Source organism: Plasmodium yoelii, assembly GCF_900002385.2.
Source record: "Plasmodium yoelii strain 17X genome assembly, chromosome: 14".
Lineage (NCBI taxonomy): Eukaryota > Apicomplexa > Aconoidasida > Haemosporida > Plasmodiidae > Plasmodium > Plasmodium yoelii.
Window position 1 is genome coordinate 1,820,414 of NC_036186.2, and position 15,188 is coordinate 1,835,601.

General features: G+C 21.7%; 4 protein-coding genes across 4 annotated transcripts; 3 read left to right on the forward strand and 1 right to left on the reverse strand.

Annotated features, from left to right (window-relative positions):
• Positions 1 to 4,174: 4,174 nt before the first annotated feature.
• PY17X_1446400 (conserved Plasmodium protein, unknown function) lies at positions 4,175 to 6,385 on the forward strand (the record flags this gene model as incomplete). The annotated part of the gene is made up of 1 exon (XM_721142.1): positions 4,175 to 6,385. One exon carries the CDS (start codon positions 4,175 to 4,177, stop codon positions 6,383 to 6,385), a length of 2,211 nt encoding a protein of 736 aa, XP_726235.1.
• A 1,203-nt stretch (positions 6,386 to 7,588) lies between these two features.
• PY17X_1446500 (macrophage migration inhibitory factor) lies at positions 7,589 to 8,072 on the forward strand (the record flags this gene model as incomplete). Its single annotated transcript, XM_022957628.1, has 2 exons — positions 7,589 to 7,667; positions 7,801 to 8,072. The coding sequence occupies 2 exons, from the start codon at positions 7,589 to 7,591 to the stop codon at positions 8,070 to 8,072; spliced, it is 351 nt and encodes a 116-aa protein (XP_022812987.1).
• A 1,845-nt stretch (positions 8,073 to 9,917) lies between these two features.
• On the forward strand, positions 9,918 to 11,660 carry PY17X_1446600 (CCT chaperonin subunit gamma; the record flags this gene model as incomplete). Its single annotated transcript, XM_723084.1, has 2 exons — positions 9,918 to 10,004; positions 10,119 to 11,660. 2 exons carry the CDS (start codon positions 9,918 to 9,920, stop codon positions 11,658 to 11,660), a joined length of 1,629 nt encoding a protein of 542 aa, XP_728177.1.
• Positions 11,661 to 12,078: 418 nt separating this feature from the next.
• On the reverse strand, positions 12,079 to 14,808 carry PY17X_1446700 (conserved Plasmodium protein, unknown function; the record flags this gene model as incomplete). The annotated part of the gene is made up of 1 exon (XM_723082.2): positions 12,079 to 14,808. One exon carries the CDS (start codon positions 14,806 to 14,808, stop codon positions 12,079 to 12,081), a length of 2,730 nt encoding a protein of 909 aa, XP_728175.2.
• Positions 14,809 to 15,188: the final 380 nt, after the last annotated feature.

Sequence of the window (15,188 nt, forward strand, 5' to 3'; positions counted from 1 at the left end):
TGCTATCAAATATATGTATATCAATTCATGGTTAATTTAAACATGTATATATATTTCATTTTTTAAAAATATATGCAAATATTTTTTTTTTATACAAATGGTGATACTTATATATTAGTTATACATGCAATGAAACAAACAATATTTATTTTTTGGCAAAATTATAAAAAAAATTTAAACATATAATAATTAAAATTTGTGCATTATCATACATATAAATATTTATTTAATTGGAAAAAAAAAAAAAATATCATAATTTCACATTAATACATCAAAGAAAAAAAGAATATTACTTAAGAATTATTAAACTAAGTTTTATATATTGTTTTAACACTGTTCATGTTTTTTTTAACACTTTTTCTAATGTGTTTTCTAATATTTTTATCTTTATAATAAAGCAAAATATCACAAAAATTAACTAATCACATGTACATATACATATATATAATCATAAAATATGCAAATCGAAATTATTTCTGACTAACGAAAATGGGATGCATCCCGTTTTCTTTCATCGTCTTTTATTTTTGTAGAGTAGCAAGCATTATATTAATTATTTATTTATTTATTAATTAATATATATTGCTTGAATTCACAAATACAATACTAATATTTTTTTAAAAATAGAAAAAAAAAAATAAATATGAATAAAATATAGAAAATATAATATTAGATATAATACTACTAACCATATATACAATTTTCAATGAATATATACATATGCAGCTATATACATAAATAGTATATACATAAATATATAATAAATTGTTTATTTTTTTCTTGGAAAATTTTGATATGTAGATATATCAATTGATTACATTTACATATGTAGTTTTAGTTTTGTATTTTTTAATTCACATTGCCAATTTTATAATTTTCCAATCTGTTAATGTCTAAATTTCCTTTGACATTTTTAATATGTTCAATATATTTTTGTAAATACTCGATATTTCTTTCATATTAATAATATTTTTTTTAATTTATTAAAATAAAAAAATTAATAAATAACATCAAAATAGATATACCCATCAATATATATTATATATATATAGATATATAGATATAGATATGCAATCAAATAAAGAATACATATTATATATTATATGATATTTATATTTTACATGTAATTCCCAAAAAATTTTAAGATAGTGCATATATAAACATTTATTTATCAAATATAATAATAAATAAAAACTATATTAAAAATAATTTGTTTCTAATTATGGAACAACATAGGATGATATATACATATAAAAAAAAAAAAATAAAATAATAAATATATTTATTAAAAAATATAAAAATGAATGGAAAACATAAGTATAATATATATTTTTTTCTAATTTTTAATTATCAGGTTATTTATATAATAACTCAGCATCACATACGAATATACTCAACATATATACAGCACCTTATATAAAAAATTGCCCAATAAAATAAGCATTTTGGTATGTTAATATTTTTATCGTTTCTTTATATATTTTTTTTTAATGGTTTTATTAGAATGAGATATAAAATTCAAGTGGTTAATTTTTTTAAGCATGTAACTACTAGAGCATAAAAAAAAGAAAAAAAAAGGAAAAAAAAAGAAAAAAAAAAGAAAAAAAAAGAAAAAAAAAGAAAAAAAACGATAAGATAACGCGAAAATTACGTCAAAAGAATACCAAAAGAATGCGAAAATTACGCCAAAAAAAACGAAAAATTTGTAAAAATTTGTAAAAATAATAAAAAGCGAACAAAGTGAGATATAAAAACATAAAGAGAACAAAAAAACCTGTGCAACGGATACATAAAAATTAATTGTTAATATATATTTTTTTTGTGAACAAATCAAAGGAATTCGCAATTTTTATGCAAGTGTTTAATTTTTTTCAACATAGCATAATTATTTATCTTTCAAAACATCCTACAATGAGTATATTATTAATATAGTTGTGCATTTAATATTACAATTTATATTTTATAACATTTTTTAATTTGTTGTTTTGTTCAAAATGGTAGTATTATATGTTGTATTGTAGGTAATTCAAAAACAATGACATAATATACTCATTTTTTTATGACTAAACAATATTTTATATTATATAAAAAAACTATATGATTATTACTATATGAAAAATATACAACTTTTTCAGTGATAGTATGTTTTTTTTTTTTTGATAAAATTATATTTACAAGTTTTTTGAAATTTCAAAAAAGAGGGGCTATTCCCCATATTTATTATATATACCCCTTATATGTCATTAATATATGCATTTAGCTTTAATCTATAATAATTAATATGTTTTAAAAATTTTTATAAATTAAAAAAATGTTTAATTAAAATGGATAAAATGCATATAACCATTTCATATTATGGATTATAAAACATATTAAATTTCCAAAAATCTATTTTCATTTTAATTTCACCTATTATTATTTTTAATATACATACATATGAACTATAGCTAAGTTCAATGGGTTGTTAAATAGTTTTGTTATGTTTTACAAATTGATCATAATTAAAATATTACACAAATCATTATTTTATAATATATGATAATAAAACCTTAACAAATTTATCAGTAACATTACAAGAAGTTATATAAAATTGTATAAAATTGTATAAAATTTTACAAAATTGTATAAAATTTTATATTTCAGATATATATTATTGTAGGTTATTTGTTAATACTTAAAATGGTTTTTTATCCTCTTGTTCTTTTTATTTTCCATCTTATCTCTGTATGTGTGCAATTATGTTATAAGAAAAAATATATTTTCATGCAAAAGATTGGCATATAATGAAATAGTAAAGGGTTGTTCCTTACTTGGTAGTATATATATCTATCTAATTTGTGTGCCAATTTAAAAATGGAAAGCAGAGTAATGAAAAGATAAACAAATTTTCTATATATGTTTTTTATTATAAGCCTATTTCCATTTCCATTCCCATTTCCATAATTTCCATATATTGTTACTAATCATATATACATTTAATTTATACTATAATATGAATTTAATTGCACACATTTATATAGATCTATCATTTTTATTTTTTTAATAAAAAAAATTATGGGTATTTTATTACATGTTAATAATATTTCCCGAGTTTATTAATTTATTTTATTACATGTTAATAATACTTCCCGATTTTGTTAATTTATTTTATTACATGTTAATAATATTTCACGATTTTGTTAATTTATTTTATTACATGTTAATAATATTTCACGATTTTGTTAATTTATTTTATTATCATTGTTTTTTTAGTTTTACAAAAAAAATATTGTCTTGGAAAACTTAGGGTAATAAAAATATAACACGAAGATATGAAATAATAATATCCTGCAAATATTGCGCAAAAAATATAATACTTCAATTTTACACTACACACAATTTTTTTCTTTATTTCTTTTATATTGTATACAAAACCCACAATATGCAAAAGTGTTAATGTCAATTCATGCATATATTATATATACACATGTATATATAAATATATTTGACTAGTTACTGTATTTTTATATTTACATATTACACATATGTAAATGCATTCCCCTCGGCACATTTAACAGTGACATATATAATGTAAAAAAAATTAAAGAGAATAATTTATAAAATAATAATTATATTTTTCATTTTTTTTTTTTGACATTAAATTTGGTAATTGCTATTACATCGCTGTTTTGTTATAGCATTATATTTTTCTCTTTTCACTATTTTATTTCGTCCATTTATTAATTTTATTAGTGTTTTTTTTTGCATTGGCTAATTTATTTGCATTATTTTATTTCACTTCGTCGTGTTTTATTCCACTTCGCCGCATTTTATTTCTTCGCACTTATTTATTCATTTATATATTTTATTCCATTGTGTTTGATTTCGTTTGTTTTCTTTTTTTTTGTTTCATTTTGTCTTTATTCTATTTTACTATTCCTTACTTTCCCACCAAATGTGTGAATATTTCAGAGGACGATTTTGTTTTTGGCCAACTTTTGTGGCAATTAAAATTTGTATAATTTTGTGTAAATTTTGAAAATTTTCTTTTATTCATATGTGTATATAATCACGTATAAAATATTTGCATAATATATATTATTTCCTCGCTCATTTTTTTCACAATTTTAACTTTTTACACAATACACACATTTGTGTAGTATCTCCAGTTTATCATAAAAAAACGGAAAAAAGAATGAAACGACTAATATATGTTTTATTTGTATTTCTACTCTTTATTCAATATACATTATGTTTTAATAAAATAATTGGTGATAATAATAATACACCTAACGGTGTACTAAAATCGATGAGCAATTCATTAAGCTCTATCTTAAATAACAATATAAAAAATATAAAAGATAGTTTTTTTAAAAACACTGCAAATGTAACTAAACATATAACAAATTTAAATGAAGATATATCAAAAAATATAAATTATATAAATTCAATTTTTAAAAAAAGTCCAGCAGAAGAATTGTATAAAATTGATAAATATAGTAAAGATCAGTTAAATAAATTAAAAGAAAATCCAGAAAATAAATTATTTTTTTCAAAATTGTTTAATTTTAATTTTAAATCGTCAGACAATAGTAACAACGCGAGTGAAATATCTCAACAAGAAAATACAGGTGAGGAAAAAAAAGGGTTTTGGAATTTTATACAAAATATTAATAAGGGTCATGATAATATTAAAGAAAAGTTAGAAAAAGAAAAAAACGAAAACAAGGGTGGAAATACGAATGGAAATACGGATGAAAATAAGGGTGAAAATAAGGGTGAAAATAAGGGTGAAAATACGAATGAAAGTAAATGGTTCAAATTTTTATTCTCTTCAAATGTGAACCAAAATAAAGAAAATGAAAAAGTAGAAAATGATTACAACAACAATGATAATAATAATAATAATAATAACAATATGATTACTAAAGAGAGTGATGAAGAAAATAAATCATATTTTTTCTTTAGAAAAAAAAAAGATAACAAAGAAACTGAACCTAAACAAGATGCAATAAAAACGAATAACAATGTGCAAAGTAAATGGGCAATTTTTGATTCATTTTTTCACACTGAAAATAAAAACGTAGAAAACGTGGAAAATGTGGAAAATGTGGAAAACGTAGAAAATGTGGAAAGTGTGGAAAATGTTGTTGAAGAAAATCAAAATAATAAAGAAGAAAAAAAAAACAGTTTTTTTTCTTTCTGGAAATCTAAAAGTGATGAAAATGACGACGAAAAAAATAAAAACATTTCAAACGATATTGATGAGTCAAGCTCAGGAATTAATAATATACAAAATATAAACTTGGATTTAAAAAATAAAGATGATGATAATAAAAGTTTAATGAACTTAGTAAAATATTATTATGAAGATAACAAAAATTTAAATGATAAAAATTTATTATCTCTTTTAAATACAGAACATAAAGGAGATACACATGGGGACATTTACCCATTAATCGAATTTAAAATATGTTTAAATAATTGTTACAAAAATTTAGAAAAAGATGTTGATGAAAATGGAGATAAACAAAAAAGTTTAAAAAATTTGTCTTATACTAATTATAAATCATTAGAAAAATGTATTTCACAATGTAAAAATATAAATCTTGATAATATAGATTTAAAAAATATAGAAAAAAATGAAAAAATTTTAAATGATAAAGAAAATAACAAAATATTCGAAATATTAAAAAATGATAATATAAATTTAAATGATAATATAGCTCCTGCTTTTTCTGATTTTATTGCACTTGAAAAATATAGTGATAATAATGAAAAAGAAGAAAATATAAATATGAAAAATATTTCGACAAAATTAAAAAATAATAATTTTTTAAATATGGAATTTATAAAAGATATTGATTATGATAAAAACCAAAATGAGATAGATAACATTCCTGCATCAAATTTGTCTACAACTTTATATAATGTAAATTCAAATATACAAAATAATGCTATTAATAATTTACATGAAAAAACTTTTGATGTTTTAAGTATATTAGGAAATAAAAATGATGAAACTAAATTAAATAATTTAAAAGAGGATACAGAGTTTGATGGAAATCATAAAATGCAAATTCAATCGAATATAAATAATGATGAAAATGATAATAATAAAAATGATGAAAAGCATGGATATATTTCTACAAGCTTTTTTCTATTTATGGTTTTAATAACATTTTTTATATATTTATCTGCTTTTACTAATATAATTAATCAGTTTTATGTATCATTTAAAGAAAAAGTTATATTATATATTAAAGAATATAAAAATAAATTAGATCAAATTAATGGAAAATCTTATCAGCCATTTATAGTAAAACAGTTTAATCAAAATTATAACGAATCAGCTTCTTATGATAGTGTATATAATTCACTTCAAAATGAATATGAAATTTCATAATTCATTTTTTATATAATAATATATAAATAAATTGAGGATTATGAATTAAAACAGTTATACATTTTTTTTTTAATTTTGAGGTTAACAAAATGTATGTAAATATGTGCACACACCTCACTTTTGTTATGCTTTTTTTCAGCACAATTTTTTAAATATTATAAATAATGACGCAAATAATAACGCAAATAATAATGCAAATAAAAATAATAAGGCAAATAAAAATAATAAGGCAAATACAAATTTTAGTTGCACATATAAGATGAAAGTGAGGAGATAGACATATTTCGGAATTATTTATATTGTGTTTTTTTTTTTTTAAGTAAATTTTTACAAATATAATGAGACATTATGGTTCTTTCCTTTTTAAGTTATATTAAATAAGTGCATGGCCAAAATATTTATAATTTTCATATATAAAAATATATTATATACAACCAGACCAGAATGTAATAAAAAGATAAACTACAAAAAAACACGTTGTTTGTGTTGCGCATGCCTTCATGAATTATTTAAAATTGGTTACTCATTTCATCTTCATTTCATCTTCATTTCATTTTTATTTTTATTCTCATTCTCATTTCCATTTTCTTTCCATTTTCATTTTCTTTCCATTTTCATTTTCATTTCCATTTTCATGTTTATATCTATGTTATAATAAACTTTAATTTTTTTGCTTCATTATATTGAACTTGAAAATTTATATTTTTTTTTTATTTTTTTTTATTTTTTTTCATTCCACTTTTAATTATCACCATTTGAATAAAAGAAATATCTAGTATTAATTAGTGCGAATAAAAGGCATTATTTTTTTCGGTGTTTTTTATTCACAATAATATGTGCTGATATTTAAAATATACATATTTTTTCATCTCTCGAATTGTTTTAACATTGTAAATATACATTATTATAGGTATGTATTAATAATAATAGTATTATTGCACTTTCGAAAAATTAATGCTTACTTTAATTATTTAACTAGATGATATATTATTATAAAAATCGTATAATATTTCTTTCGATTTCTTTCGATTTCTTTCGATTTTTTTTCAATCTTTTTTATAATATATTTTTAACATACTTGTATTAAGGCATACTATAAATTTGTAAAATATTTTGATTTTATAAAAATAGATAAATTTACAATTTTTACAGTTAAATAATTTTAATTTATAAAAATTTTATATTTTTAACAAATCTTCCAAAATGCCTTGCTGCGAATTAATAACAAACATTTCTATCCCTGACGATAAAGCTCAAAATGCGTTATCCGAAATAGAAGATGGTAAAAAAAAACGCTTTTATAGAATGTGGGAAAAAAAACACTTTTATAGAATGTGGGAATAAGTAGCTCATTTCTGATGACATTCATATATTTATAAATATACACATTTTATTTGACTTTTTTTTTTTTTTAGCTATATCTAACGTTTTAGGAAAACCAGTAGCATATATTATGAGCAACTATGATTATCAAAAAAACCTCCGATTTTCTGGAAGTAATGAAGGATATTGTTTTGTTAGATTAACAAGTATTGGTGGAATAAATAGATCAAATAATTCTTCATTGGCAGATAAAATTACAAAAATTCTTTCCAATCATTTAGGTGTTAAACCAAGAAGGGTTTACATAGAATTCCGAGATTGTTCAGCTCAAAACTTTGCTTTTAGTGGTTCACTATTTGGCTAATTATCCAAAATATTTATTCCTATAGCAATGTTATTTTTCACTCATTTTTCACTCATTTTTCACTCATTTTTCACTCATTTTTCACTCATTTTTCACTCATTTTTCACTCATTTTTCATTCATTTTACACATTTATTTTCCATTTATTTTCCCACTTATTATTCACCTTTTGTGTGTGGAAAATGTGAATATTATCACACACCAATATGATAGCTTACTAAAAATGTGTAACGTTATTTTTATAAATGTAAAGAAAATATTGTCCAAATGTATATTTATCATATACATTCATCATATACGTTTATCATATACGTTTATCATACACATTTATCATACACATTTATGATATACATTTTTTACTTTAACAGTACGATTATTATTGTATAAATAGAACGCTTAAAGAGATATAGAATGATGTAAATTATTTCCCTTATATCCTTAATATTTGTATAAATTATAAATATATTTTTAAGCATATATAATGTCATAATAGGGTATACAATTTTTGTGATCATAATATTTGTAATTATGTTTCAGTTCTTTTATTTATTTAAGAATAAGTTAGTCTCCTTTATGTGTTGTAAAAATATGTACAATGAAATTTAAAAAATGAAGAGATAGAAAATGGAGATAAAAATAAAGAGATAAAAATGAAGAGAATACAATTTTGTACGGTATAATTAATAGTACCACAAATAAAAGGTGGGAATAAATATTAGAAGTTTGGGCATGGCATAATGAAACCTATTTTTATATTTCATATTTTCACATTTACATACGATTAAATATTGTCCTTATTTGTTATTAGTATATGCTTTTTACAAATTAAATTTATATCTATTTCATTTGGTGTGTAATATTATTTTTTTTTTTTTTTTTTTTTAAGTACAACATTGTCAATAAAATTGTTTATATAAATATTTACGAGTAAAAAAAGTGAGAAAAGAAAAAAAAAAAATAACTAAAATATTGGAATACATTGAATATTTTGAAAAATATTAAAAACCAACAAAATATATGTACAAAATTATTAATTTGGTATTAAAAAAAAAAAAAAAAAAAAAAAAAAAAAAGGCGGAAAAATATTTAAAAAAAAAACTAGGTAAACACATAACATGTAGAAAAGTATAAATATTTTTTTCTCCTTTGAGAATTATAAATTGTATTTATTTATATTTTATTTATTTTTTCATTATTTTATTAATTAAAACAATTTTTTTTTATCATGCTTCAATATATACATGTATATACGAATAAGTACATATAAAGTACAAAATATGTACAAACAAATAATATGATATATATATTTCCATTTCTATATATCTAAATTTATATATATATAAAATATATTAACATAATTTGCTTATTATTTTTTTTTTTATTCCTATATGGTTATTTATCATGTTGTGTATTTCCTTTGATTTTCATAACAACGAAAAGCTTTTGTGGAAAAGTATAAAATATATGTAAATTTATGTTTTTATTAAATTTATGTTTTTATTAAATTTATGTTTTTATTAAATTTATGTTTTTATTTTATTCCATAAATATTGCGTACTAGAAAATAACAAAATATATAAAAATAAAAATAAAATAAAATATTATACCAAATTAAAAAGAGTAATTAAATTTATATATTTCAAATCTATTACATAATTAATTAATAATCTACTGGTAAAAGTAAGTCACACAAAAAAGGAGTGAAAAAAAAAAAAAGGAAGAGTCATAAAAACAAAGAAACAAAATGGACAAAATTAAACATATCATTGTATTGGGCTTTCCATACACATTACCAAACTTATGCAATATATCTTCATTTTTATTTTTATTTTTTCCAAACTTTTAGATGATGAAAAATCCAGGAACAGTTTTGGTTTTCAAGCCCAACACTAAAAGAGAAGAGGGCCGGAAAACACAGTTATCTAACATACAGGTATAGTTGCGAATAAGTCAAACTGGCTTTGCTCACGTATCTATGCACGTATCTATGACAATATATGTACGCATTACATGCACGATGCATCTGCTTATTTCACAAATTTAATAGGCAAGCAGAGCAGTAAGCGAAATTGTCAAAACAACTCTCGGGCCTATGGCGATGCTAAAAATGATGCTGGACCCATTAGGAGGCATTGTAATAACAAATGATGGGAATTGTATTCTAAGAGAAGTAGATGTAGCACATCCAGCAGCGAAATCATTAATAGAGCTTAGTAGATCCCAAGATGAAGAAGTAGGAGATGGTACTACATCTGTTGTTATATTATCAGGAGAATTTTTAAATATTGCTGAAGCTTTTTTAAAAAATAAAATTCATCCAACTATTATAGTGAACTGTTATATGACTGCATTAAATTTAAGTTTAAAATATTTAGAAGAAATAGCAATAGAAGTAGATGTAAATAATGAAGAAAATCTTTTAAAAGCTATTGATTCATGTTTAAGTACCAAATTTGTAAATAGATACAATAAAATTGTTAGTAGATTATCTTTAGAAGCAACACAATGTGTTAAGGTTGAAAATATTATTGGAAAAAAAGAAATAGATATCAAAAGATATGCAAAAGTAGAAAAAATTCCTGGGGGAGATATAATGGATAGTTATGTATTAAAAGGTGTTATGATAAATAAAGATATAACACATCCAAAAATGAGAAGATATATTAAAAATCCAAAAATTTTATTATTAGATTGTACATTAGAATATAAAAAAGCAGAAAGTCAAACAAATGTAGAAATTTTAGATGAAAATACATGGAATCAATTATTATTGCAAGAAGAAATAGAAGTAAAAAAAATGTGTGAATATATAATTGATAGTAAATGTGATATCGTTGTTACTGAAAAAGGTGTTTCAGATTTAGCCCAACATTTTCTTGTTAAAAAAAATATTAGTGTTATAAGAAGAGTAAGAAAAACTGATCTTAATAGATTAGAACGAATTACAGGTGCAACAATTGTTAATAGATGTGATGAAATTGTAGAAAAAGATATAGGAACAAAATGTGGATTATTTGAAGTTAAAAAAATTGGAGATGATTATTATTCATTTTTTGTTGAATGTGAAAATCCACGTGCATGTACAATTTTATTAAGAGGAGCCACAAAAGATGTCCTTAATGAAATCGAAAGAAATTTACATGATGGTATGAATGTTGCAAAAAATATTATGCTTGAAGGAAAATTATTATATGGTGGTGGTTGTACTGAAATGAGAGTAAGTCAATATTTAATTAAAGAAGCAGCTAATTTTGATGATTCTAGAAAAAGTGTAATAGAATCAGTTGCATCTGCTTTTGAAATTATCCCCAAAATTTTAGCACAAAATAGTGGAGTTAATGTTGTTAAATGTATTAATGAATTACGAACAAAACATGAAAAACCAGGATCTGAAAAATTAGGAATTGATGGTGTAACTGGAGAAATTATAGATGTATCTTCCAAAAATATATGGGATCTATTATCTGTTAAAAAACAAATATATAAAAGTGCTATTGAAGCAGCTTCTATGATATTAAGAATTGATGATGTGGTTAGTGGAATAGGTAAAGATGACAAAATTCAAAAACCCATTAAAAATGAGTTTTAATGAAATAACTGATTTTGTTATTACCCAAGAAAACTAAACGACCACACATATGTATGCGTGTTTTTTTTGTCGCTTTTATTCTACGTTTAGTTTTTTTTTTAATACTGATGCAGGGTTCATGCGACTGAACCTGTTGCATCTGTTATCCTCATTTTCATCCTTATATTGCACATCTACTTGCATTTTATTTTGTCATACTCTTGTGTACCATAGATGTGCATATAATTAGGAACTTTTTACTATCCATCGCAATTAAGTAGTCTCAAAATTGAGTCGAGCAGCCAGCACGGCAACCAGTCGAGTAGCCAGCAAGGCAACCAGTCGAATTAAAAGTTAAAAATGGTACGAAAAAATGGCACGAAAAATGGCACGAAAAAATGTGAAAACGTGAAAAACGTGAAAAACGTGAGCATGGTGATCATGTTCTGCTCAAATGAGTTGTCAAAATGTTGAAACACTTTTTGTTTAAGTGTGTGTCGCCACCATATGGCAACTTAATATTTAAAGATGTGCATGCATCTATAATTTTATTTATAGGTATATTATATTCTTCACTAATCATAAATAATGTTTCAGGAGAATAATAATGTATAATATCTACAGGATCTGAAATATTAGCATATTCAATTAGTGTCATTATATTTTTAGTAGTCAGATAATTTTTTATTAAGTCATTTTTATTAACAAATTTATATACAATAAAATCATGGTTTAATGTAGATTCATTTATTAAATATTCAAATTCATTATTTTTTAAATTATCAATTTCTTCTTTTGTTTTATATCTATATTTATTAATATTTTGTATATGAGCATTTGAAAATTTACAAATAAAATCTCCAATAAAATTAAGACATAAATTATGTTTTATATGAAATTCTTCTATAGTTTCTTGTAAACTTCCATGTTTTAATATATTTGTTCTATACATTTCTTCTGTTTCTTCATTCATATTTTCATTTTGATTGGTATAATTGACAAAACTTGGTGCTTGATCTACATTATCTAAAATTATATTTTTTTTCAATTTTTCAGCCATCGAAATTTCTTCATCTATATTCACATCATTTATAATTGGTATTTTCGAAACGTCTTCATTCGTTTCTTCATCCATTTTTACAAACTTATGTGTTGCATCTATCCTCAAATAATCTACTGGATCTTCTATAAATTTTGATATTTCTAAAGCAGAATCAATTTTCTTAAGTTTCGATTCTGTATCTCCATATTTTTCCATTTCTTTATAAATTTTAATATTTTTTTTTAGTTTATCATATTTGATATTAGATAATAAGTTTTCTTCTGGATTTTTAATAATTTTTCTAACATCATATTCATTATTCTCTTTAATTTTCATTACATCTAATAATCTCATTTTTATTTCTTTTATACTACCAAATGTTGGATATCCTCTTTTTTTTAACTCTTCTTTTATTTCAAGTTCACTCATTTCATTTATTTTTTCTTCACTAATTTCAACAAACTTATTTGAAACTTTATTAAATAATGTTTCTTTTGGTATTATTGTTTTATCATAATTTTTTTCATTTTTTTCTTTATTTATTTTTTTATTATTATAATATTTTATATTTTCTATATTTTCATCTCTCATTATTTTATTTTCCTTTTTTAGTTTATCATATATTTGTAACAGTTTTTCTTCTTTCTTATTTATATTTTTTATGACATTTGAATCATTTATTATTTTTAAAAACAATTTTTCTATTAATTCTTTTTCTTCCATATTAACATTTTCTTGATTCACATTTTTCATCATTTCTAGATCTTTTTTTGAAAATTTAAAATTAAATTTGTTTAGATCTTTGTAATCTCCTTTTAAAATAGTTTTTAAAATTTTTATATTTTCTTCTTCTTCATCTTCTGTGATAAACTCTGTTTCTTTACTCTCTATTTTTGCGCCATCATTATGGCCTATTTTTGCGCCATCATTATGGCCTATTTTTGCGCCATCATTATGGCCTATTTTTGCGCCATCATTATGGCCTATTTTTTCGCCTTCATTATGGTCTATTTTTTCGCCTTCATTATGGTCTATTTTTTCGCCTTCATTATGGTCTATTTTTTCGCCTTCATTATGGTCTATTTTTTCGTGTTCATTATTTTTTTTTGTATTATCCTCCACACCGTTTTGTGGCCCAACTTCTTGTTGTGTAAATAAATTAATGTAGCTTTGAATTTTGTGTTCAATTCCAAGATCTTGAGTAAATGATGTTTCAATATCTTTCTTTATTTTTTCAATATTAATTTTGTTAGAACTATTTATAGTTCTTTCATTTATTTCATATTTATTTTCTTTTTCATTTTCTTTATATTTATTTATTATAGCTTCATTACTTTTTTTTAAAGTTTCCACTAAACTGTTATATTCTTCTAGCATCTTTTCTTTATCTAAATTTTTAAATTGTTCATTATCGTTTAAAATGTGTTCGTTTCTTTTCATATAGTCGCTTATAAATTTGTTCATGTATTCGTTTTCGTCTTCCTCTCCTTTTTTTTCGTCTTCCTCTCCCTTTTTTTCGTCTTCCTCTCCCTTTTTTTCGTCTTCCTCTCCCTGTTTTTCGTCTTCCTCTCCCTTTTTTTCGTCTATACTATACTTGAGTACTAGCCCCCTTTTCCGAGACCCATTTTTTTCACGATTTTTTTTTAAGCATTTATTAACTTGAAAATAAGTAGTTATATCATTTCCATTATCATGATATCCTGGATGATTTGAATTAAATATTTCTGTTGGTTTTTTATTTGTGTTTTCTACAAAATGTGAATCACTATGGTTATATTCATTTCTTGTACTATATGAATAATTGTCAATTAAATGTTCAGAATTTTTATGTGTATACAAAAAAGAAGAATAGTCATTATTTTTTTTTTCGTTTTTTTTTAAAAATGAATTTAAGTTAATTATGATATTTTTATTTTTTTTTAAAAGAATAAATTGTTGTTTTTTTTTTTTAATAAGCTTTATATTTTTTAAATTATTATTATTATTATTAATTGTGTTTTGTTTGTCAATAGATGTTATGTAAAATAGTTTATTTCTATTTTTAGCTATTTGATAAAATTTGCATGATATGAACATAATATATATTGTTATGTGTAAAAATAAAGCAAATAAAATATGCTTAATCATTTTTTCCCATATATATAAATAATAAATGGAAAATTATCACAAAATTGTAATATTCCCCTCATTCTAATATACTATGTAAAATATTATAAAAAAAATTTTATACACAAAAAAATAAATACCGTTATATATTTGTTAACAATTAGCTAATATAAAAGAAAGAAAATGAGCATACATGTATGTACGTAGTTATTTCATAAATATATACACAGCCAAATCTACACTTTGCGCGATTTTGTATATATATAATATATTTATTTATTTTTTCATTTTTTCATTTTTTCATTTTTTCGTTTTTTCATTCTTTTGTGCAATTGGCTTATAATATTTGATTGTTTTTTTAATAAACATTTTGCTAAAAAAAAGTTGTAAAAAAAGAAACA